The sequence below is a fragment of the Macrobrachium nipponense genome, chromosome 19 (genome assembly GCF_015104395.2).
Source record: "Macrobrachium nipponense isolate FS-2020 chromosome 19, ASM1510439v2, whole genome shotgun sequence".
Lineage (NCBI taxonomy): Eukaryota > Metazoa > Arthropoda > Malacostraca > Decapoda > Palaemonidae > Macrobrachium > Macrobrachium nipponense.
Genome location: NC_061088.1, coordinates 17,368,881 through 17,391,463, shown reverse-complemented (window position 1 = coordinate 17,391,463; position 22,583 = coordinate 17,368,881). Strand labels below are relative to the sequence as shown.

The 22,583-nt window shown below is 36.6% G+C and overlaps 3 protein-coding genes across 4 annotated transcripts; 1 reads left to right on the top strand and 2 right to left on the bottom strand.

Moving 5' to 3' along the window:
• Positions 1–3,178: 3,178 nt before the first annotated feature.
• LOC135214293 (pigment-dispersing hormone type 1-like) lies at positions 3,179–4,451 on the bottom strand. The gene is made up of 4 exons (XM_064248436.1): positions 4,420–4,451; positions 4,143–4,242; positions 3,597–3,768; positions 3,179–3,469 (listed from the first exon to the last, which is right to left on the bottom strand). Exons 2-3 carry the CDS (start codon positions 4,239–4,241, stop codon positions 3,628–3,630), a joined length of 240 nt encoding a protein of 79 aa, XP_064104506.1. The 5' UTR covers position 4,242; positions 4,420–4,451; the 3' UTR covers positions 3,179–3,469; positions 3,597–3,627.
• An 11,000-nt stretch (positions 4,452–15,451) lies between these two features.
• LOC135214288 (pigment-dispersing hormone type 1-like) lies at positions 15,452–16,772 on the bottom strand. The gene is made up of 4 exons (XM_064248421.1): positions 16,724–16,772; positions 16,447–16,546; positions 15,873–16,044; positions 15,452–15,744 (listed from the first exon to the last, which is right to left on the bottom strand). Exons 2-3 carry the CDS (start codon positions 16,543–16,545, stop codon positions 15,904–15,906), a joined length of 240 nt encoding a protein of 79 aa, XP_064104491.1. The 5' UTR covers position 16,546; positions 16,724–16,772; the 3' UTR covers positions 15,452–15,744; positions 15,873–15,903.
• Positions 16,773–19,264: 2,492 nt separating this feature from the next.
• On the top strand, positions 19,265–20,967 carry LOC135214270 (pigment-dispersing hormone type 1-like). Of its 2 annotated transcripts, none has more exons than XM_064248395.1 (4): positions 19,265–19,315; positions 19,560–19,662; positions 19,901–20,065; positions 20,726–20,967. In XM_064248395.1, the coding sequence occupies exons 2-3, from the start codon at positions 19,561–19,563 to the stop codon at positions 20,039–20,041; spliced, it is 243 nt and encodes an 80-aa protein (XP_064104465.1). In that variant the 5' UTR covers positions 19,265–19,315; position 19,560; the 3' UTR covers positions 20,042–20,065; positions 20,726–20,967. The 2 variants fall into 2 exon arrangements, with proteins under 2 accessions (XP_064104465.1, XP_064104457.1); XM_064248387.1 differs by having other exon boundaries at positions 20,670–20,967.
• The last annotated feature ends 1,616 nt before the right edge of the window (positions 20,968–22,583 follow it).

Here is a 22,583-nt window from a genome sequence, read left to right as displayed (position 1 = left end):
TGTCACATTCACCAAAATTGTTACTCCCGTGGCCTCCAATATCTTGCATAACATCGTTGCAGTTATTCCCCGTATCATCAGTGTGGGTTTTGATATTAGCACTCCCCATATCCCAAGTATCATCACCATTAGCACTGCCAAACACATCCCCTTTTTCAATAATCTCCATATCCTCAGTTCTAATCACGTCCTCATAAGGAAGAAAAACACCAGGTATTCCAACCGTTATACCATTAACACCCGCATGGATCAAAATCTTGTGTCTCCTACATGCAGGATGACCCAGCAAAAGTCTGTTGCCCAACAACCCCGTTTATAACCAAAAATGGTTCTATTAACACTATCGCCGAGAGTAAACCGTATTCGAACAAAACCCAGGGTGTTTAATCTATGGGCTTTTGCACATCACACACCATCTCCGTTGAGGGTTTCAAAGGGTAATGGGAGAACATGGATTGATACAAATTGTGATCCATCAAGTTGATGCTCGCGCCAGTATCAATAAATACTGGGATATCAACGTCCTCCACTGTTCCATAAACTATAGGCCTGGGCTCTGGGGCGTCCCCACAAGACCACAATGGCACATACAAATCATCTGTACCCTTTTTGTTGATCGACCTTCCAAAAATTTTGCTGATCCCTTTGCCCCCTTAAGTGACCTGCCTGGGAAGTTCTCGTATTATAACTCCCAGAACTTTGAGGTGTAGGTCTTGCATCTTTCCGTATCTGAGACGGACAAGATTGCCAATAGTGATCCACACTCTTACACATTCCACAATATTTAACTCTACACACTTTCTTTGAGTGCCCTGGTTTATTACAATTGAAGCAATGTAACTGCTGTTGCCTTTGATCGATCAGTCTTTTGTTATATTCAACTTTTGTACACAAATGGGGAGAAGAAAATTCTGTTTCTCTTTGCACCGTATTTCTCGGGCTGGACACATTAAAAAATGTACTATCTACAGTGGGACATTGAGACATTTGTATCTGAATTTGGGCATAAATTAATTATTCGCCTGATGTAGGTTCAATCTTTTCATCAAAACTATCCACTATTGCATTCGGGGCGTCATGCAATAACATCGCAAAATGGATCAGTTTATGTAAATTGTCAAGTGAGACACTACCCTCGTTAACCCACTTAGAGGTTTTCAATTTTTGTATCCTTTCTCCTGCTGAGTCAAAAGTTTTGAGCTATGTTCGATGAGGCTAGTTGTGCCTTTCCGTATTTTATATAGCCCTCTTAGATCTCTCCATATCCTCGTGTTCCTTTGAGCCATAAGCTGCTCTTAAAAATGCTTGCAAATCAGCCCATGACCAACATTTTTCGTATTGTTAGCTCCGGCAACAGAAGGAAAGATCACCCTTATTGAAATCTAACAAAGCTTTCGCCTCTCTGAATACCTCTACATCATCTGTTATCCCTTTGGCGCTTAAATAATTATTCACCCCTTCAATGAAGATTTGCACCAGCTGTGAATGAACCCCATCCACAACCCCACGGAACGGGTTCACACACGCACTAACATTCATAATGTGGTGAAGCAGAGTCTGCGTACCACTTGCGTCAGCCATTTTGCTCTCTTTACGAAAGTCCTTATACCTTACAATCCTCCCCGACCTCAATAACATTAATGTATTTATACACACAAATCCCAACCCAGAAAAATTAATACCAAACATTCCCCAATAAAAGATAAAAAACAAACATGCACCACACCCAGTAAATCACCATATAAACAGCTGTTAATATGAAATACAAGGTCATGCCGGGAACAAAAAAAAAAAAAAAACGGAGAAGACAAAAAAAAAATTCGAGAGAAAACTGCTTCAATCAGCATTCATTCGCATGGCTGCTTCTCTCTATCGCCCTCCGACTCTCTCTCTCTCTCTCTCTCTCTCTCTCGTCTCTCCGCTCTCTCTCTCTCTCTCTCTCCCTAGGGCGTAACCCACAATACCAAATATCCCCGTATATGTTATCACAAAACCACCAATGTCCACCGAATCTCGAGGGACATCAAAATAAAAACACACTTCTGAGCAAATTAACACCAATAAAAAGAGAGAGAAAAAAAGAAAGGAAACATATGAAATTATACACTCACATCTTCATAGGACCGGAGCCCGAACTTGTTTACCCATTGCAAATGTGCGTAACCTATTCACCACACTCGATAAACACTTTAATATGCCAAAAAATTACACTTCGCTCCCCGAAACCCGAAACATACTTCACGCTAGCTGTTGACTAGGAATACTGGCTGGCATACACAGAGAGATACACAGCCTCGCCTTGAGTCCCTAATCCCTAACTCAGCAATAATGCGAATTGCCTGTGACATAATTACAACCCTTCTTCCAAAAAATATGCCTAATCTAGCTATAGTCTCTTCGGAAGCGTACCTATGGCCTATAAAAAGCTTTTTACTGCTCCCAACACCTATTGATGAGCTTTTAGGAATAAATGACACTTGTTTAAACAAATTAAACAAACAGGCAACTCCCTTACCTCTCTTTGCTGATTGAGATTGAAAAATATAATCGATTTATCTTACAATCAGATTTCCATGGAAGAGTTGCACATTTCCGTAGGTTGTATGAGATGTGAAAATATTTCTTTTTGTGTCTATTGTTTATACAGGGAATCTCCTCCACTTGTCAACTAATTTCCGTTATACTTTTTTCAGGGCCTTTGGAACAGACCTGTAAGATGCTGGAAGTTATATTTGGAGATATAATCAATTTATCTTACATTAAAAGATTTCCATAGTTGAGTTGCACATCTCCGTAGGTTGCATGAGATGTGAAAATATTTATTTATATTTTTTGTGTTTATTATTTATACAGGCAATCCCATCCACTTGTAAGCTGATTGCCTTTATACCTTTTTCAGGAACTTTTGATATAGCCAGTTTGAAGGGATGGTTGCCAACAACTCATGGGTGAAGTACATTGCTATCTTTACAATATGTACAAAATAGATCATAAACCGTTTTGACTTCTATTATCAGATTGGTCTGCATCTTACTTAGTAAGAAAATTTTCATAAATTCATGCATGCATAATCTGTGCAATCCAGATATTCATACACGCTCTCGCGTGATAGAATCTCGCATATATAAATATATATCCATAAAAATGGGTAAAGAAAGGGATAACATTAGCTGCCATATTTATTTCTTATATCTTACGCAAGCCTGACAGATCTGAAGCGCCTGAGACATTATCTCTTGTAATAAGGATATGTTAAAACAGTCATCAATTTTTAACTGTCTGTTGATGACTGCAGCGTAAATGAAGTCAATGAATTATATTAACAACTGACTGGAGAAATTTTCAGGGAGCAATCACAGAACGAATTTACAGAGGTCACTTTTGATTCCTTGGTTTCTCTCAAGGTACAGTGAGAAGAAGAAGTAAATGCAGCACATTTGCATGATGCTCCATTACAGTACATTGTGTCCTGCAAATAAAAGACAAAAAAGAATATCAGCTTACATTCCTTTGAATACCCTATATCAACAATTTCATTTTAACCAGTCCCATTCATTGTTTCAGTCTCGCTGTATACTCAGTTACTACTTATTTACCTAGAAATTAGAATGTAAAAAGTCCCTCGTCCTATTTCTTTCCCGCTTCAGCCATGACTCTGGGAATCCCGAGGATGGAGTTGATCATTCCCGAATTCCTCTTGTGGGCCTCAACTGCGTTCCAGGATCCGTGGGCCACGCGCAGGATTTGGGCAGCAAGTTCTGCCACGACCTGCAATGAAAGTCACATCCAAATTGTCATCAAAGTTTCTGTTTTGTACTGTGAAGTAACAGTGTATGGGAGGCTTCCAGTTTGCATTCAGTACTACGTAATCTAATGACAAAAACTACTTTTTTTGGCTCTGTCCTAGGGATTGACCCCTGGCAAAGTTTGGGGCTCGTTATCTGGGACTAATATTTCTTGGGGGTCACTAACTTAATGATATTTACAGTCCTTTGTTTATGTTTTTACAGTTATATCCCCACCGGGCTTGTACCAAACAGGCCGTGATACATACCAGGTTAAAATCCTTTGGGGGCCACCATCAAGAAAAGATCCATTTATTCCCCTCTGTTTCAATAACCTCCTGGCAATCATAGACTCACCTGTCTCTCTGTTATCATGAGATCTTCCTGAGCCGTTGCATAGCAGGAGAGAACGACGACCACCAAGGCCAAGAAGGCAGCTACGAATTTTGACTGCATTCTGAAAGAAAATCAAGCGCATGGATAAGGTAGTCTGTGAAAACGTCATGTTCTCTGTATCAACCATCTAAGATGAATTCACATCAAAACACAAAACAAAATCGTGTGTTGGTAGTTCATACTGAGTTCATGTAAAGGGAAATAATTATGAAATACAGAACCGCTTGTGAATGAATACTTTGAGAGACGAAATAAGTGGGTGATCAGGAAGACAAAACGGAGATCGAATGGTGGCGTCCAGAGAGAATCTCCCACTTAAAATTTTAAGCGTGTCAACCCCTTTCCCGGGGCCTACCTGTCCAACCACCCTTCCCTCCCGCCCCCTCCCCCACCTTCAACCCCAGGGTTCCATTCAAAGACAATTTTTTCTCGTCCTACCTTGTTTTGTCTGCATCATTTTTTTTTGTCATCTATTATGTTCTTTTTAGCTCCATTCAAGCAAGAGTTTCAATTTTTTCCACATGCATTGTGTCTCATACAATTATCATCTTATTTGAACGCAATGAAGGGACAACTGTGTGCATCCGACCTTCGTGGCATTACAGTTTAATTATATGAATGAATATCGAACCAGATTTAATACCTATCTAAGTAAGGCCAATTTTACTGGTTGGGATAAAAGAAACCTGATGTAGCTGCCTACCCGAATTATAGCATTTTGTCTTCCTAAATATGTTATGTAGCTATGTATGTATGTATATAAACGACCAAGATTATGACCTTTAACATTTTATTCCCAATCATTTAATTATTGCTTATCTATAACCTAATCTGTCGTTTGACAATGGGGTTATTTTGCTGAGCATCCAAGAAGTGGGAAACGACAAGAAACCTCGACCACCATTGCCATCCATAGCAGTGACGATTTTCCCCTGCTTTTGTGAAGGAGGAATGGCATTGTCAGATATTATATATCTGTTTAGTAAGTTACGATCATGAAGTTATAGAATTATTTCTATTTTGATTCTAGCTATCTGTTTGCCTGTAAAAATATGTACTAGATACGTGATTTTATCAACGAGAAATTTCTATTATGAGGGAGTTGCTCATAGCAGCGCAACCTTCAGGTCTCACATGCTTTCATTAATTCATTTTTTTGTTTTATGCTGCTAGGCCTATGGTCCCTCTTCACCTTGTCTATGACTGAACAAAATCCGCCTCCCAGCTACTTATTCTCTCCTTACGTTAACAGAAGCACAATAGCTCGTTATTTATCTTATTATTATTATTATTATTATTATTCATTATTATTATTATTATTATTATTATTCCAGAAACAGATCCAAGCGGAGCAACAAGATTCCAATGTTGGCGACGAAAGAAGAAGATCATCCAGCTTTTACGTAACCGAGTCACTGTCCTATGCTATGACACCCATACTTTTTTTAACCGATTCTTTGTCCGATTGTGCTTTTTCTCGAGGAATTTCTATTCGTGATCATAATACAGATCATATTTTGTGTCAGGACAAGTTATCACATAAATTCAGTTTTCATATGTATAATTCAATCGGAAGAAAACAAAGAATCAGCCATGAAAAGAATGTGCAGAGACAAACACTATTAATTATTCACCATTCATTTTAGTTATCAGAGAACTTCTGGGGCTTTATCTTAAAAATTACCTATTTTAAATCATTCCTAAATATGAAGTAGTATTATGAGTGAAGATAAACTATTCTTTTATTTATTATTTAATATTTCTACATAGAGATCCCTCTTTGCTAAAAATCTGATTTCGCCCAACCATCTTGTGAGTACTGCAAAGTTCCTGCTGCCTTATTGGCTTTTGTTAGTTAATGCTGCACACTTCTTACATCCACTAGCAACATTTTTATTCTTAGAATATTATTATAGGCCAATAGCGTCTGATCTACTAATAATTTAGGGTATTACTAATAATACCCGGAACTCTCCCCTCACCTAACATTTTTCAACTGTCTGTGATATTAGTCATTCTTGCTGACATATTCTAATGCATTTTTCATTTCCCAGACTTTTCACGGAATTTCAGTTTTTTCACATCAATTCATTGTTATTTGAATTTTTTCATTCTTTTGTATTAAAATGGCCTACTTTTATATCTGTAACTCAGAGGAGCAGCCTAGTGTATGATATTAAGCTTCTGGTTTTCCAATGAAATTATCTTCTAAGAGTCTCATTCGATAAATAAAGCAGCTTGTCTTGATTTTTGCGCCCGTAAATAATACTTCAGGATTTGAGTTGTTCGATATTTCATCCATAGATATAGAGAGGCCTCCATAGCTATGGTCTTATCCACACCCGATGTACTTTTCTTTAAAGACTCATAGACTTATTCACTGACATTTTTATTTTTTTACCCAGTGAGAGAATGAATTAAGTCGTCATTCTTAGTCAATATGATGTGTTTAGAGAGAAAATCAATATATTCCATATTTTGTACCTATATCTCTCCAATAAACTTATTGGCATACAATACGCCGGCACTCGGGTACAAACACTCCATAACCAAATTGCTTTCAAATAAGATTATAATTGTTACAGAGAAAATACCAAGAGAAAAGAATGAATGTTATGCTTGAACAGACCTATAGAGGAGATATGATTAAAGCAATAGAAAGAGAAAACGTAGGGAAGGGGTCAAATTGTCCAACGGTTGGTTGGGTGCGAGTAGGGTTGGAGTGTGGTGTTGGTACGACACCCGTAGAGGAAGTTTCTCTCACGAGAACAACCTTCGATCTTCCTCGCTCTTCTTCGTCACTATTTCGTTCAGTAGCACCTGAAAGTGAGTATAATTATTATCCTTGATTAAGCTTTTTTTATTTAATGGTTTCAACTATCTACTGTAGTAGGCTACATATGGATTTGTTTATTTTCTGGAATGATGTGATCTCCTGATAGTTGAAAAAGATTCTCATAATACGGTGTAAACTATAAAGTTTCTATAGATCTCGGTTACCTAAGTAAAATTAAGCAAAATGATGGTTACCTTAGTTTAAGAGAAACTTCACTTAATTTCCTTTTAGAATGCAAGCAAAATTCTTCGCCGTCCTTGTGGCAATGGTAGTTGTCGTTCACTCCTGCTATACGGCGTCTGCCCAGGAAGATCTCACGACAACAGAGAGACAGTTAAGCTATAAGGCCGTTATAAGAGTTCAGAAATCACACAGTTGAAATTCTAACTTTTAACCAAGTTTTATAACCTAACTGGAAGACTGAAATGCAGTTGCTTCGCAGTTTGATGCAAAGATATACGTTGCTTTAATATCTTTCCAGTAACCAACTCCTAAAACTAATATACTTAACTTAGAATGATTCAACAAGGGTTGCAGAACTTTATTTAGATAGAAACGTAACTTTGATTTTAGGTGGTGGCAGAACTTGCAGCCCAAATCCTGCGCGTGTCCCATAGACCCTGGAGTTCAGCAGAGGCCCACAAGAGGAATTCAGGAATGATCAACTCCATCCTCGGGATTCCCAGAGTAATGGCTGAAGCAGGAAAGAAGTAGGATGACGAAATGTTTACATTCTAGGTAGGTGAGGAGTGGCTGATGTACTTTCAAAAATGAAAATTATTAGTAAAAAATAGAGTGACCTGTCTGGGTAAAGAGAACACAGCTTCACAGGCCTGTACCGAGGGGGGATGGGGTGTCGAACTGTACTTTCAAAGTAAAAAATAACAATCTTGTTTTTTGGCTAGTCTTTTTTTTATAAATTGTGTTATTAAACATTAACATCATTCTTTAGTAGTAGGAAATACAAGAGTGATAATAGGAATATGATATAGGCCAACATATTTATAAATGATTTTAAGTAAAATTCTGTTAACCAAAGTCAGTACTTTCTATAACATCTAATCGGGTAGAAGGGCATAGACCGCATACCCAATTTTTCTTCTTAATGCAACTAAATAGCATTTTCAAGTACTTCATCCGGTATATACCCATATATATACAATGAAATTTATAGAAGAAAAAGTCAAGTTTTAGGAAAAACGAACCACCCCCCCACAAAAAAAAAAAAAAAAAAAAAAAAAAAAAAAAAAAAAAAAAAAAAAACTCTGGGTTTATTGACACCAAAAAAATAACCTCTACAGTTCATTCTGTTACCTTTCCATGGAAATGAGTTTCTTCAGCCAGATCTCAACGTAACTCATTGATCTTCAGTTCTGCAACAGGCAGTTGTGAATTGATGCCTGAGTCCAGATATCCATGTTGCTGGGGAAAAAAATCTGAAACTTCAGGTGTATAAGATTTGCTTCAAATTTCATCAATAAATATGGCAGCTGAAATTATTTTGTTATTTCCCCATTTCGTTGGTTAATATGTGTACATAAACTAAAAAAGAGTTAATGCAGGTGAAAGAATGTATGAATATTTGGATAGCACAGATAAAAATGTATGTATGTATTATGTGTCATGTAACTTACTTGTGGCTGATCTGTGACTCAACCATAGAAATCTCACGAGCGGTAATTGAACAAACATCCTTAAAAAGAATATAAACAGATCAAGAAATAGATAAGTCAATAAATAAATATTTTATAAGATTTTTTAATAATAATCATAGTTTATATGTCTGCTTAGAAATGTTTTTAAGTATGATTTTCGACTCGAGACTCAGTAGTCATCTTAATCGTAAACGCCGAATGCCCTAGTACTTTTATATAGGGCTCTGCCCTAGTACAAACCGGGCCCGACAAAAATCAAGAAACTGAAAAATAAAAAAAAAAAAAAAGAGTGAGGTTAAACCACAAAGGATAAAATAAACCTAAATGAAAAAATATAATAAATCACGGAACACAGAAGCGCAAAGAAAACTCATAGGCATTTCAGAAGAGGTTAAGATCGATTGTTGGAAAGAGTACACAGTCCATCATAAACGTTGAGGAGGAGGAGAGATAGACCTATAAATGGTTTTCGTACATAAAGTGAAGGTGCATTGAAAAGAAATATAGGGGTGACCGGTGCAGAATGGTGTTAGTTTTATGCTTGATGATCCTTAAGCGTAGCTATGTGATCCGTTCAATGTTGTGGAGTTTTATTATACTATATTACACAGATATATATATATATATATTATATATATATTAATATAATATATATATATGATATATATATATATATATATATATATATATATATATCAAATCAGGTGTTGACTGAAGGAAACAGGCCAATCTACATAGTTCTTTATTCCAACGTTTCGTAATAACATTTATTGCATCTTCTGGGAATCTGTCAATTAATAAAAATAATATTATAAAAACAATCTTAAAATTTACGAAAAAAATTAAAAAAATCGTAAAAAGACAAAATTTACTAAAATATACAATTACAGAAAATTATTATTTAAAAGCTGGAACTGCCAACCAATCTCAAGTTAAGAGAGAGAAAGACTGATTGATAGGAGACAAAAAAAAAAAAAAAATGGAGACACGTTAACTAAGGTACAGTTGGATGGAGGAGGTTTGGGTATTCAACTGGGGTACCAGCTGCTTAATGAGTAACGACTCTAAAATGGGTAATTCTTGGGGGTTTGGTGTTTGCCCTATGATGCAAAAATCGTCTCTTTCGATTTGCGTTTTGCAGATTTTTGCATGGTTCCTGATATTTGAATGTTCAGGGTTGGAGAGCCTACTTCCTGTTTGGGAAACTTATTCCACGATGAGAATCGATTCTGACCTTCAGTAACCTCTTCGTAGATCCCACGTAATTCCCAGAGTTACACTTTGGGCAAGTATATTTATATACTACATTTGAGGTCAAGAAGGGACTCAATCGATCTTTACATTTAAAGAAAGACCCAATTGTTAATGGATTTTTGGTATTAGTTTAATGCTGACTGCACCATAATGTTTTTCCATAATCTGGGTAAACCTTTTTCTGAAGGAGTCATCATGTAAAAATGGTAAAGGGTCGTTAAGACGGAAAGATCACGGCAGTTCTCGTGTTTTCGTTTCCCTCCGTGGCATCACCTTTATACATAGCATCACGTTTTCTATATTTCGGGATAAAGTTATCCATTTATATATATATATATATGGATAACTTTATCCCGAAATATAGAAAACGTGATGCTATGTATAAAGGTGATGCCACGGAGGGAAACAAAAACACAAGAACTGCCGTGATCTTTCCGTCTTAACGACCCTTTACCATTTGGACTCATATATTTGTAAAATGTGTTTGAAGAGGGACCTTAAAATAAATGAATTAACTACTAATTAATTAGTCCCACACGGTTTTAGCTATTATTTTTTTCTCTCTTCATGCTCGCTATATTTATATCCTATGTTCGTTTCTCACTCCTTGTTTGAACATTTTTGTAACTTTCACTTTATATATAATACAAATTTTATTGTTTTTCGAATTAAGATGCCTTTGACCAATGTGTCTGACCACACCGCTCCTAAATACTTAATCTAATACTCGGAATTTTACTAAATCTCTACTGTCCGGTCGTATATGCCTCTGTTCTCAAAATGTATTGTGTTCTGACTAAATTACCTGTGACCACGTGTGGTTTTTCTCGTTTATTCGTTTCTTCAAAGTGAATTGGACCTTATGTTAATACTGTAATGTCCGTTTGTATACTGTACCTACTTATACTGTGCTTTTCTCTGTTCTGATCAGTTTTCCTTTTGCCTTAAGTAAAGAGTCGTTAAGACCGAAAGATCTCGCCAGTTCTCGTGTTTTCAATTTCCTCCGTGACATATCTATATATATATATATATATATATATAATATATATATATATATATAATATATATAATATGGCTAGTTTTCTCAGACAAAGGTTACATTTACATTAATCATGTATCAGAAGAGAAAAATATGATCTGAGATGCTAGAAGGAAATATGGGGTAAAAGTTATGCATTAAAAAAAACTGGGAAAGTACAGTATATGTAACTTAATCTTCCCATAATATATTCATTTTATGTGCACATGTGTGAGTAAAGCATATAAACTCAAATTACAATACACATATGTATAGTACGACTCTGTGTGTGTGTTTGTGTGTACGCCCGCTCATGTGTGTGTAGGCGTAATCCATAATTATATTTTCCAATATTATATTTTAAATTATATTTAATACGAGAAGTCTGGACTATGGGGTATCATCTTGAATGGTATATTATACATCATAAAGTGAAATGGAATATCGATTGTTAGAGGGGTACTCCTTGTGGATGTAGTCCAACTCGTCCCATCGCCAAGTTGGCCCATTGTGACTACCAAGTACCAACTCTGCCCACTACCAGCTCGGCCCACTATATACCAACTCGGCCCACATCCAAATTTACTTTGTTAAAGCTATTTTTTATTATTATATTGTGTTATTTTCTTTTACTGTGTTTTGTTCTCTCTTTCGAGATCATTCATCATTATTATATTCGTCCCATAGTTTTACAAGTTGGCCGTGATGTTTATTATACTTATGTTGCTGCTTTCTCAAAACCTTCCCTTCTGACAGCAGCCGCACCTGTAATTAACTATCTTTGCCTCATCATGTAGGAGCTTTAAAAGTAAATACAAATTTAAGTTTCCTTTCCTTGCCTTTAAGTTTATTCTGTTATGCCATCCCTCAACATCAATATTTGTTCTGATGCTCTTCTATGTTCTTGTGGCATATATGGGAGCGACAACAACTGCCTTAAAAACTTGTAAGTGCCGACATCGTTTGTGTAAGAACTTTGAAGGCCTAATTCTTGCACTTTCCTCCACACAGCCTGGCCCCAGAGGAAAGCACAATCACGGATCGTAACATTTGGTAAAATGTCGGGAATAGCACGCCATACACTGCCTTCAAAGTCAATCAAAACTTCTTCAACTTTAAGGGCATGCTCACCTATCAGCTCCCTTATTTCACAAAGAACTTTTTTGTAGACTCTGCGCCTTTTTCCTGACATAATCGCAAACAAAAGGGGAACTTGCTTCAATTGCCCATCATATTTCACAAATGCATGGATGCTGAACAGTTGTGTGAATGGTTTGCATACTATTTTGAAAGTAGCATCGGCATACCACTGCTTCGCTTTCGATAGTAACTTAAGTTGATCATCTGTGGCAAATATCAAATGCCGTCTTTCTCCGAAAGTAATATCCCGTTGCAAAAAGTGTTCAGAAATGTGGGCATCGCTAATTTCGAAATCGAGGTCTTGCGGTTCTCGTGATCGATTTGCCTTCCGTTTACGATTTCTCTGCCTAGCAAGATTTAATGGAGCCGGTAGATATGAAAGAGGAATGGTAGGACTTGCTTGCTCCGGAAGTACCTCGTCAACAATATCAGAAGCAGGGCGAAAAACGTCTTCCATTGCCTTTTCCTTTACGAGTGTACACACCTTACTTTTTGCAGCACAGCTGGTCTGGGTGGATGGCAGTGTTCAGCATGCCCTCTAATAAAAGTGTTACCCACTTCTTTTACTGTCGCCATGCATGAGATTTTTTTGTTTCTAACCACACATCGCCAATGAATACACGTTAGTTTTTCTTTTTAGTGTGTAAGAGTAGCCAGTGCTGTCAATAAGTTTCGAATTTCCTCTTTGTGAAGATAATTCAATCTTTTCAAATGTTACTGTCTCCCTCGAGGGAGACATTTCCATTGGCGTAGGATCCTCAACTGAAGAACCACCACTGACATTTGACACTCCACCTTCAAAAGAATCCAGATTCTCGCTATGCACATCACTCATTGCCACTGCATCCTCAAAATATTCCGTGTTTGTACCCGAAACTACACAAGTTTCCCCCGGACTTTGATTTTCTTGAATACACATGTGACACATCCAGTCAATATAACCTTCTTTAACAGCAGCCCTGTATTGCTCCCGGGTGATCCCACTTCCGCAGGTCCGGTGCTGCCAGTAGCTACATCCATCACATTGCAGTGCTTCCTGTCATGTGTAAAGAACACGTTACACATGACATTGTGAGTATAAAGTTAATATATGTCATTGGAGTACTATTCACTTTAAAGGTAAATCTCCTTACCTGACAGCATATCAAGGACTGGTCAGCCATGTTGTCTTAGCTGCTTGAAGTCTAGCAGTAGGTTCGTAACCATATCAATTATATAAGTTATGGTTCAGTTTCGAAAGTTATTCAAAGTCTTAAACTACATATACGAAACAACTATTACAATGAGACAATGAGACACTTGAGTGCTTGTATAAAGAAGGTTCCTAACCAGTCTCTCTCTCCCTCTCTCTCTCTCTCTCTCTCTCTCTCTCTCTCTCTCTCTCTCTCTCTCTCTCTTTCACTGCCTTATCCGACCACTCCCATCTCACTTTTCATTGCCTTATACGACCACTCCCATCTCTCTTTTCACAGCCTTATCCAACCACTCCAATCTCTCCTTCCACTACCTTATCCAACCACTCCCATCTCTCTTTTCACTGCCTTAAGCCCTGGATGACTGGAATTGTCCCAGAGATTGGCGTGTCAGTCTAAATTTCATCAAAAGTTTCATAAATGAATTCTATTGGAGATATTGTTGCTCCTCTTTCTGAGTAAACTTTATTCACTCTCTTACTGGATAATGATTTTTTACTCCAGTACCTACAGAGATTGTTTGTACTCTACTGTTCCTCGAGTTAATGAGGCTATTATTACAGAATACTCGAAGAAATGCAACTGAAAATTTTGAACAAAATCGTTATAAAATATTATTAATTAGTTTCTTGCAAGAGGTATGGCATTTTGCAACTTCCCACAGAACAAGAATGTTCAACTAGTTGTGCGGAAACTAATAAAAAAAATAGTAAATTACCATTCGTTGAGATTAAGAAGGAATATTATTGGGAGATTGAATGAATTTAACATTCAGGCCTGGAGAGCACAGAACAATGAAGATTTTCACAATCTCTTATAATTGTTATACTTGGTGAATCAACATCTGTACTTTTCCTAATCAGAGTTCTAGCTCTTTTCTCCATCTCAGCTTCCCGTTGGACAAGTGGACTTCGCGCTCGGCTACCAATCTGGTTGTCCGAGTTCGATTCTCGTCTCGGCCAACACGAAATCAGAGGAATTTATTATTGGTAATAGAAATTCATTTCTCGATGTCGTGTGGTTCGGATCCCACAATAAGCTGTAGGTCCCGTTGCCAGGTAACCAATTGGTTCCTAGCCAAGTAAAAATATCTAATCCTTTGGGCCAGCCCTAGGAGAGCTGTTAATCAGTTCAGTGGTCTGGTAAAACTAAGATATACTTAACTTGTTCCTCTCTCATTTATGTCTTTTCTTTCCTAACCTTTTCACAACTTCTCTTCCTTTTGTTTTTCCTTGTCTCAGTCTTTTAGCTTCATGTCTGAGAGTTGGGTCGTCCTGGTATCAAGTCCTTATTGCAGATGACGCTGAGACAAAACTGGTATAGCTTAATACGCATAGTGCAAATATCTAACGTCTCTCGTGTCTGACTAAAACTTTATTCTTCAGGCTTCGAAAAGATTAAATTTCTCTCTCTCTCTCTCTCTCTCTCTCTCTCTCTCTCTCTCTCTCTCTCTCTCTCTCTCCCCTAATGCCAGTTTTAGTCAATCCTGGTCAGCTCAAGTGAAGAGTTCCTTTCTCCTCTCAGGAGGCGCAATATCCCTGACTTATAATATTTTTCCTTTGACGAGACAGGTCTATTGCTTCCTTTCACCTTTAGCAACACCCAGTTGTCTCATTTTTTCAAGTCTGGACTGAAAAAGTTATTCGGCATTTAATGTTGTCAAATGAAAACACCGTGGCTTGACAGTCATTGTTAAAATCATTTCTAAGCTGACCCGAAAGAAGCTGGAAGCCATATTTGGAGATATAATCAATTTATCTTACAGTCAGATTTGCATAGTTGAGATGCATACCTCCGTAGGTTGTATGAGATGTGAAAAGATTTATTTGTGTGCCTATCGTTTATATACAGGCAATCCTATCCACTTGTAGACTAATTTCCTTTATACCATTTTCAAGACCTTTGGATATTGCCAATTTGAAGGGATGGTTGCTAACAACTCATGGGTGAAGTACATTGCTATCTTTACAATATTTACAGAACAGATCATAAACAGGTTTGGCTTCCATTATTAGATTGGTCTACATTTTACTTAGTAAGAAAATTTGCATAAATTCATGCATGCATAATCTGTGTGATCCAGATATTCATACACGCTCTCACGTGATAGAATCTTGCATATATGAATATATATCCACAAAAATGGGTAGAGAAAGGAATAACATTAGCTGCCATATGTATTTCTTAAATCTAACGCAAACCTTACAGATATGAAGCGTCTGAGACATTATCTCTTGTAATAAGGATATGTTAAAACAGTCATCATTTTTTAACTGTCTATTGATGACTGCAGCATAAATGAAGTCAATGAATTTTGTTAACAACTGACTGGAGAAATTTTCAGGGAGCAATCACAGAACGAATTTACGGAGGTCACTTTTGATTCCTCGGTTTCTCTCAAGGTACAGTGAGAAGAAGAAGTAAATGCAGCAAATTTGCATGATGGTCCATTACAGTACATCGTGTCCTGAAAATAAAAGACAAAAAAAAAATATCTGCTTACATTCCTTTGAATACACTATATTATCAATTTCATTTTACCGAGGCCCGTTCATTGTTTCAGTCTCGCAGTATACTTTCTTACTACTTATTTACCTAGAAATTAGAATGTAAACAGTCCGTCGTCTTATTTCTTTCCCGCTTCAGCCATGACTCTGGGAATTCCGAGGATGGAGTTGATCATTCCCGAATTCCTCTTGTGGGCCTCAACTGCGTTCCAGGATCCGTGGGCCACTCGCAGGATTTGGGCAGCAAGTTCTGCCACAACCTGCAATGAAAGTCACATCCAAAATTGTAATCAAAGTTTTTGTTTTGTACTGTGAAGTAACAATGTATTGGAGGCTTCCAGTTTGCATTCTGTACTACGTAATCTAATGACCAAAACTACTTTTTTTTCTCTTTTTTTGTGGAGGGTGGTTGCTCTTTTATAGAGAGTGACTCTAAGCAATGTTCGGGGCTCGTTATCTAAGACTAATATTTCTTGGGGGTCATTAACTTAATGATATTTACAGTCTTTTGTTTATGTTTTTACGGTTATATCCCCACCAGGCTTGTACCAAACAGGCCGTGATACATACCAGGTCAAAATCCTTTGGGGCCACCATCTAGAAAAGATCCATTTTTTCCCTTACCCTCTGTTTTAATAACCTCCTGGCAATGATAGACTCACCTGTCTCTCTGTTATCATGAGATCTTCCTGAGCCATTGCATAGCAGGAGAGAACGACGACCACCAAGGCCAAGCAGACAGCTACGAATTTTGACTGCATTCTGAAAGAAAGTCAAGCGCATGGATAAGGTTATCTGTGAAAACGTCATGTTCTCTGTATCAACCATCTAAGATAAATTCACATCAAAACAGAAAACAAAATCGTGTGTTGGTAGTTCATACTGAGTTCATGTAAAGGGAAATAATTATGAAATACAGAACCGCTTGTGAATGAATACTTTGAGAGAGACGAAATAAGTGGGTGATCAGGAAGACAAACGAAGATCGAATGGTGGCGTCCAGAGAGAATCTCCCACTTTTTAAGCAGTGTCAACCCCTTTCCTGGGCCATACCTGTCCAACAACCCCTCCCTCCCGTCCCCTCCCCCACCTTCAACCCCAGGGTTCCATTCAAAGACAATTTTTTCTCGTCCTACCTTGTTTTGTCTGCATCATTTTTTTTTTGTCAACTATTATGTTTTTTTTAGCTCCATTCAAGCAAGAGTTTCAATTCTTTCCACATTTATTGTGTCTTGTACGATTATCATCTTATTTGAACGCAATGAAGGGACAACTGTGTGCATCCGAGCTTCGTGGCATTACAGTTTAATCATATGAATGAATATCGAACCAGATTTAATACCTATCTAAGCAAGGCCAGTTTTACTGGTTGGGATAAAAGAAACCTGATGTAGCCGCCTACCCGAATTTTAGCCTTTTGTCTTCCTAAATATGTTATGTAGCTATGTATGTATGTATATAAATGACCAAGATTATGACCTTTAACATTTTATTCCCAATCACTTAATTATTGCTTATTTATAACCTAATCAGTCGTTTGACAATTGCGTTATTTTGCTGAGCATCCAAGAAGTGGGAAACGACGAGAAACCTCGACCACCCTTGCCATCCATAGCAGTGACGATTTTCCCCTGCTTTTGTGAAGGAGGAATGGCGTCGTCAGATATTATATATCTATTTAGTAAGTTACTATCATGAAGTTATAGAATTATTTTTATTTTGATTCTAGCTATCTGTTTGCCTGTAAAAATATGTACGAGACACGTGATTTTATCAACGAGAAATTTCTATTATGAGGGAGCGCAACCTTCAGGTCTCACAAGCCTTTATTTATTCATATGTTTGTATTTTGCTGCTAGGCCCATGGTCCCTCTTCACCTCGTCTATGACAGACCAAAATCACCATCCCAGCTACTTATTCTCTTCCTTACGTTAACAGAAGCACAATAGCTCGTTATCTATCTTATTATTACTATTATTATTATTCCAGAAACAGATCCAAGAGGAGCAACAAGATTCCAATGCTGGCGACGAAAGAAGAAGACCATCCAACTTTTACGTAACCCATTCAGCAGATGGAAAACCGAGTCACTGTCATACGCTATGACACCCATACTTTCTTTTTTTTAATCGATTCTTTGTCCGATTGTGCTTTTTCTCGAGGAATTTCTATTCGTGATCATAATACAGATCATATTTTGTGTCAGTACAAGTTATCAGATAAATTCAATTTGCATATGTATAATTCAATCGGAAGAAAACAAAGAATCAGCCATGAAAAGAATGTGCAGAGACAAACACTATTAATTATTCATCATTCATTTTATTTATCAGAGAGCTTCTGGGGCTTTATCTTAAAAATTACCTATTTTAAATCATTCCTAAATACGAAGTAGTATTATGAGTGAAGACAAATTTTTCTTTTATTTATTATTTAATATTTCTACATAGAGATCCCTCTTTGCTAAAAATCTAATTTCTCCCAACCATCTTGTGAGTACTGCAAAGTTCCTGCTGCCTTATTAGCTTTTGTTAGTTAATACTGCACACTTCTTACATCCATTAGTAACATTTTTATTCTTAGATTATTATTATAGGCCAATAGCGTCTGATCTACTAATAATTTAGGGTATTACTAATAATACCCGGAACTCTCCCCTCACCTAACTTTCCTCAACTCGTCTGTGATATTTGTCATTCTTGCAGACATATCCTAATGCGTTTTTCATTTCCCAAACTTTTCACGGAATTTAAGTTTTTTAACATCAATTCATTGTAATTTGAATTTTTTCATTCTTTTGCATTAAAATGGCCTACTTTTATATCTGTAACTCAGAGGAGCAGCCTAGTGTATGATATTAAGCTTCTTGTTTTCCAATGAAATTGTCTTCTAAGAGTCTCATTCGATAAATAAAGCAGCTTGTCTTGATTTTCGCATCCGTAAATAATACTTAAGGTTTTCAGTTGTTCGATATCTTATCCATAGATATAGAGAAGCCTCCATAGCTATGGTCTTATCCACACCCGATGTACTTTTTAAAGACTCATGGACTTTTTCACTGACATTTTTATTTTGTTACCCAGTGAGAGAATGAATTAAGTCGTCATTCTTAGTTAATATGATTTGTTTACAGAGAAAATCAATATATTCCATATTTTGTACCTATATCTTTCCAATAAACTTTATTGGCATACAATACACCGACACTTGGGTACAAACACTCCATAACCAGATTGCTTTCAAATAAAATTATAATTGTCACAGAGAAAATACCTCGAGATAAGAATGAATGCCATGCTTGAACAGACCTATAGAGGAGATATGATTAAAGCAATAGAAAGAGAAAACGTAGGGAAGGGGTCAAATTGTCCAACGGTTGGTTGGGTGCGAGTAGGGTTGGAGTGTGGTGTTGGTACGGCACCCGTAGAGGACTGCTCAGCTGCTTAAAAAGAGGAAGTTTCTCTCACGACAACATCATTCGATCTTCCTCGGTCTTCTTAGTCACTCTTTCGCTCCAGTAGCACCTGAAAGTAAGTATAAGTATTATCCTTGATTAAGCTTTTTATATTTAATGGTTTTAACTATCTACTGTAGTAGGCTACATATGGATTTGTTTATTATCTGGAATGATGTGATCTCCTGATAGTTGAAAAAGATTCTCATAATACGGTGTAAACTATAAAGTTTCTATATCTCGGTTACCTAAGTAAAATTAAGTAAAATGATGTGCTGGTTACCTTAGTTTAAGAGAAACTCCACTTGATTTCCTTTTAGAATGCAGGCAAAATTCTTCGCCGTCCTTGTGGCAATGGTAGTTGTCGTTCACTCCTGCTATACGGTGTCTGCCCAGGAAGATCTCACGACAACAGAGAGACAGGTAAGCTATAAGGCCGTTATAAGAGTTCAGAAATCACTCTGTTGAAATTCTAGCTTTTAACCAAGTTTATAACCTAACTGGAAAACTGAAATGCAGTTGCTTTGCAGTTTGATACAAAGATATATGTTGCTTTAATATCTTTCCAGTAACCGTCTCCTAAAGCTTATATACTTGACTTAAAATGATTCAACAAGGGTCGCAGAACTTTATTTAGATAGAAACGTAACTTTCATTTTAGGTGGTGGCAGAACTTGCAGCCCAAATCCTGCGCGTGTCCCATGGACCCTGGAGTTCAGCAGAGGCCCACAAGAGGAATTCAGGAATGATCAACTCCATCCTCGGGATTCCCAGAGTAATGGCTGAAGCAGGAAAGAAGTAGGATGACGAAATGTTTACAATCTAGGTAGGTGAGGAGTGGGTGATGTACTTTCAAAAATGAAAATTATTAGTAAAAAATAGAGTGACCTGTATGGGTAAAGAGAGCATGCCTTCACAGGCCTGTACCAAGGGGGGATGGGGTGTCGAACTGTAATTTTAAAGTAAAAAGTAACAATCTTTTGTTTTTTGGTTAGTATTTTTTTTATAAATTGTATTATTAAACATTAACATCATTCTTTAGTAGTACGAAATACAATAGTGATAATAGGAATATGATATAGGCCACCATATTTGTAAATGATTTTAAGTAAAATTCTGTTAACCAAAGTCAGTTCTTTGAATAACATCTTATCGGGTAGAAGGGCATAGACCGCATACCCTATTTTTCTTCTTAATACAACTAAAATAACATTTTCAAGGACTCCATCCTGTATATACCTATATGTATGCAATGACATTTATAGAAGAAAAAGTCCAGTTTTGGGAAAAACGAACCACCCCCCCGACCCCCCCAAAAAAAAAAAAAAAAAAAAAAAAAAAACTCTGGGTACGGGCCTGTGTCATGTACTGAATTCAAAGAAATGAAACTTTCAAATTTACAAAGTTGATATTTTTGTCTTTTATTGCAGGCCACAACCTACTACAACTGACCACTACAAAAATTTGATGCATACACTTCTTCCAGCTGCACCTTTAGAGAAACCAGGACACCAAAAAATAACCTCCACAGTTCATTCTGTTACCTTTCCATGGAAATGAGTTTCTTCAGTCAGTTCTCAACGATACTCATTGATATTCATTTATACCACACTTCAGCAACAGGCAGTTGTGAATTGATGCCTGAGTCCAGATATCCATGTTGCTGGGGAAAATAATTCTCTGAAACTTCAGGTGTATAAGATTTGCATCAAATTTCATCAATAAATATGGCAGCTGAAATTATATTCTTATTTCCCCATTTCGTTGGTTAATATGTACATATACCAAAAAAGAATTAATGCAAGTGAAAGAATGTATGAATATTTGGATAACACAGATTAAAATGTATGTATGTATTATGTCTCATGTAACTTACTGGGTGGCTGATCTGTGACTCAACTATAGAAATCTCATGAGCGGTAATTGGACAAACATCCTTAAAAAGAATATAAACAGATCAAGAAATAGATAAGTCAGTAAATAAATATTTTATTAGATTTTTTAATAATAATCATAGCTTACGTATATCTCTGCTTAGAAAGGATTTTAAGTATGATTTTCGACTCGAGACTCAGTAGTCATCTTAATCGTAAACGCCGAATGCCTTAGTACTATTATATAGGGCTCTGCCCTAGTACAAACCGGGCCCGACAAAAACCAAGAAACTGAAAAATAAATAAATAAAAAAAAAAGAGTGAGGTTAAACCACAAAGGATAAAATAAACCTAAATTAAAAAATATAACAAATCACGGAACACAGAAGCGCAAAGAAAACTCATAGGCATTTCAGAAGAGGTTAAGATCGATTGTTGGAAAGAGTACACAGTCCATCATAAACGTTAAGGAGGAGGAGAGATAGACCTATAAATGGTTTCGTACATAAAGTGAAGGTGCATTGAAAAGAAATATAGGGTAGAATGGTGTAGTTTATACTGATGAGCCTTAAACGTAGCTATGTGACTCGTTCAATGTTGTGGAGTTTTATTGTACTATATTCCACGGATATATATATATATATATATGTGGATAACTTGATCCCGAAATATATAAAACGTGATGCAATGTATAAAGGTGATGCCACGGAGGGAAACGAAAACACGAGTACTGCCGAGATCTTTCCGTTTTAACGACCCTTTACCATTTGGACCTATATATTTGTAAAATGTGTATGAAGAAGGACCTTAAAATAAATGAAATAACTACTAATTAATTAATCCCACATGTTTTTAGCTAGTGTTTTTTTCTCTCTCTCATGTTCTCTATATTTATATCCTATGTTCGTTTCTCACTCTTTATATGAGCATTTTTGTAAATTTCACGTTATAATACAAATTTTATTGTTTTTCGATTTAAAATGCCTTTGACCAATGTGTCTGACCACACCGCTCCTAAATCCTTAATCTAATACTCGGAATTTTACTAAATCTCTACTGTCCGGTCGTATATGCCTCTGTTCTCAATATGTATTGTGTTCTGACTAAATTACCTGTGGCCACGTGTGGCTTTTCTCGTTTATTCGTTTCTTCAAAGTGAATTGGACTTTATGTTAATACTGTAATGTCTGTTTGTATACTGTACCTACTTATACTGTGCTTTTCTCTGTTCTGATCAATTTTGCTTTTGCCTTAAGTAAAGGGTCGTTAAGACCGAAAGATCTCGTCAGTTCTCGTGTTTTCAATTTGCTCCGTGGCATTATCTATATATATATATATATATATATATATATATATATATATATGTGTGTGTGTGTGTGTGTGTGTGTGTGTGTGTGTGTGTGTGTGTATATATATATATATATATATATATATATATATATATATATATATATATATATATATATATAT

Coding starts and splice junctions, on each gene's coding strand:
- LOC135214293 (XM_064248436.1), bottom strand. CDS start 4,241: ATGCAGTCAAAATTCGTAGCTGCCTTCTTGGCCTTGGTGGTCGTCGTT. Junction 3,769..4,142: donor TCATGATAACAGAGAGACAG/GTGAGTCTATGA, acceptor CTTTCATTGCAG/GTCGTGGCAGAACTTGCTGC.
- LOC135214288 (XM_064248421.1), bottom strand. CDS start 16,545: ATGCAGTCAAAATTCGTAGCTGTCTGCTTGGCCTTGGTGGTCGTCGTT. Junction 16,045..16,446: donor TCATGATAACAGAGAGACAG/GTGAGTCTATCA, acceptor CTTTCATTGCAG/GTTGTGGCAGAACTTGCTGC.
- LOC135214270 (XM_064248395.1), top strand. CDS start 19,561: ATGCAGGCAAAATTCTTCGCCGTCCTTGTGGCAATGGTAGTTGTCGTT. Junction 19,663..19,900: donor TCACGACAACAGAGAGACAG/GTAAGCTATAAG, acceptor CTTTCATTTTAG/GTGGTGGCAGAACTTGCAGC.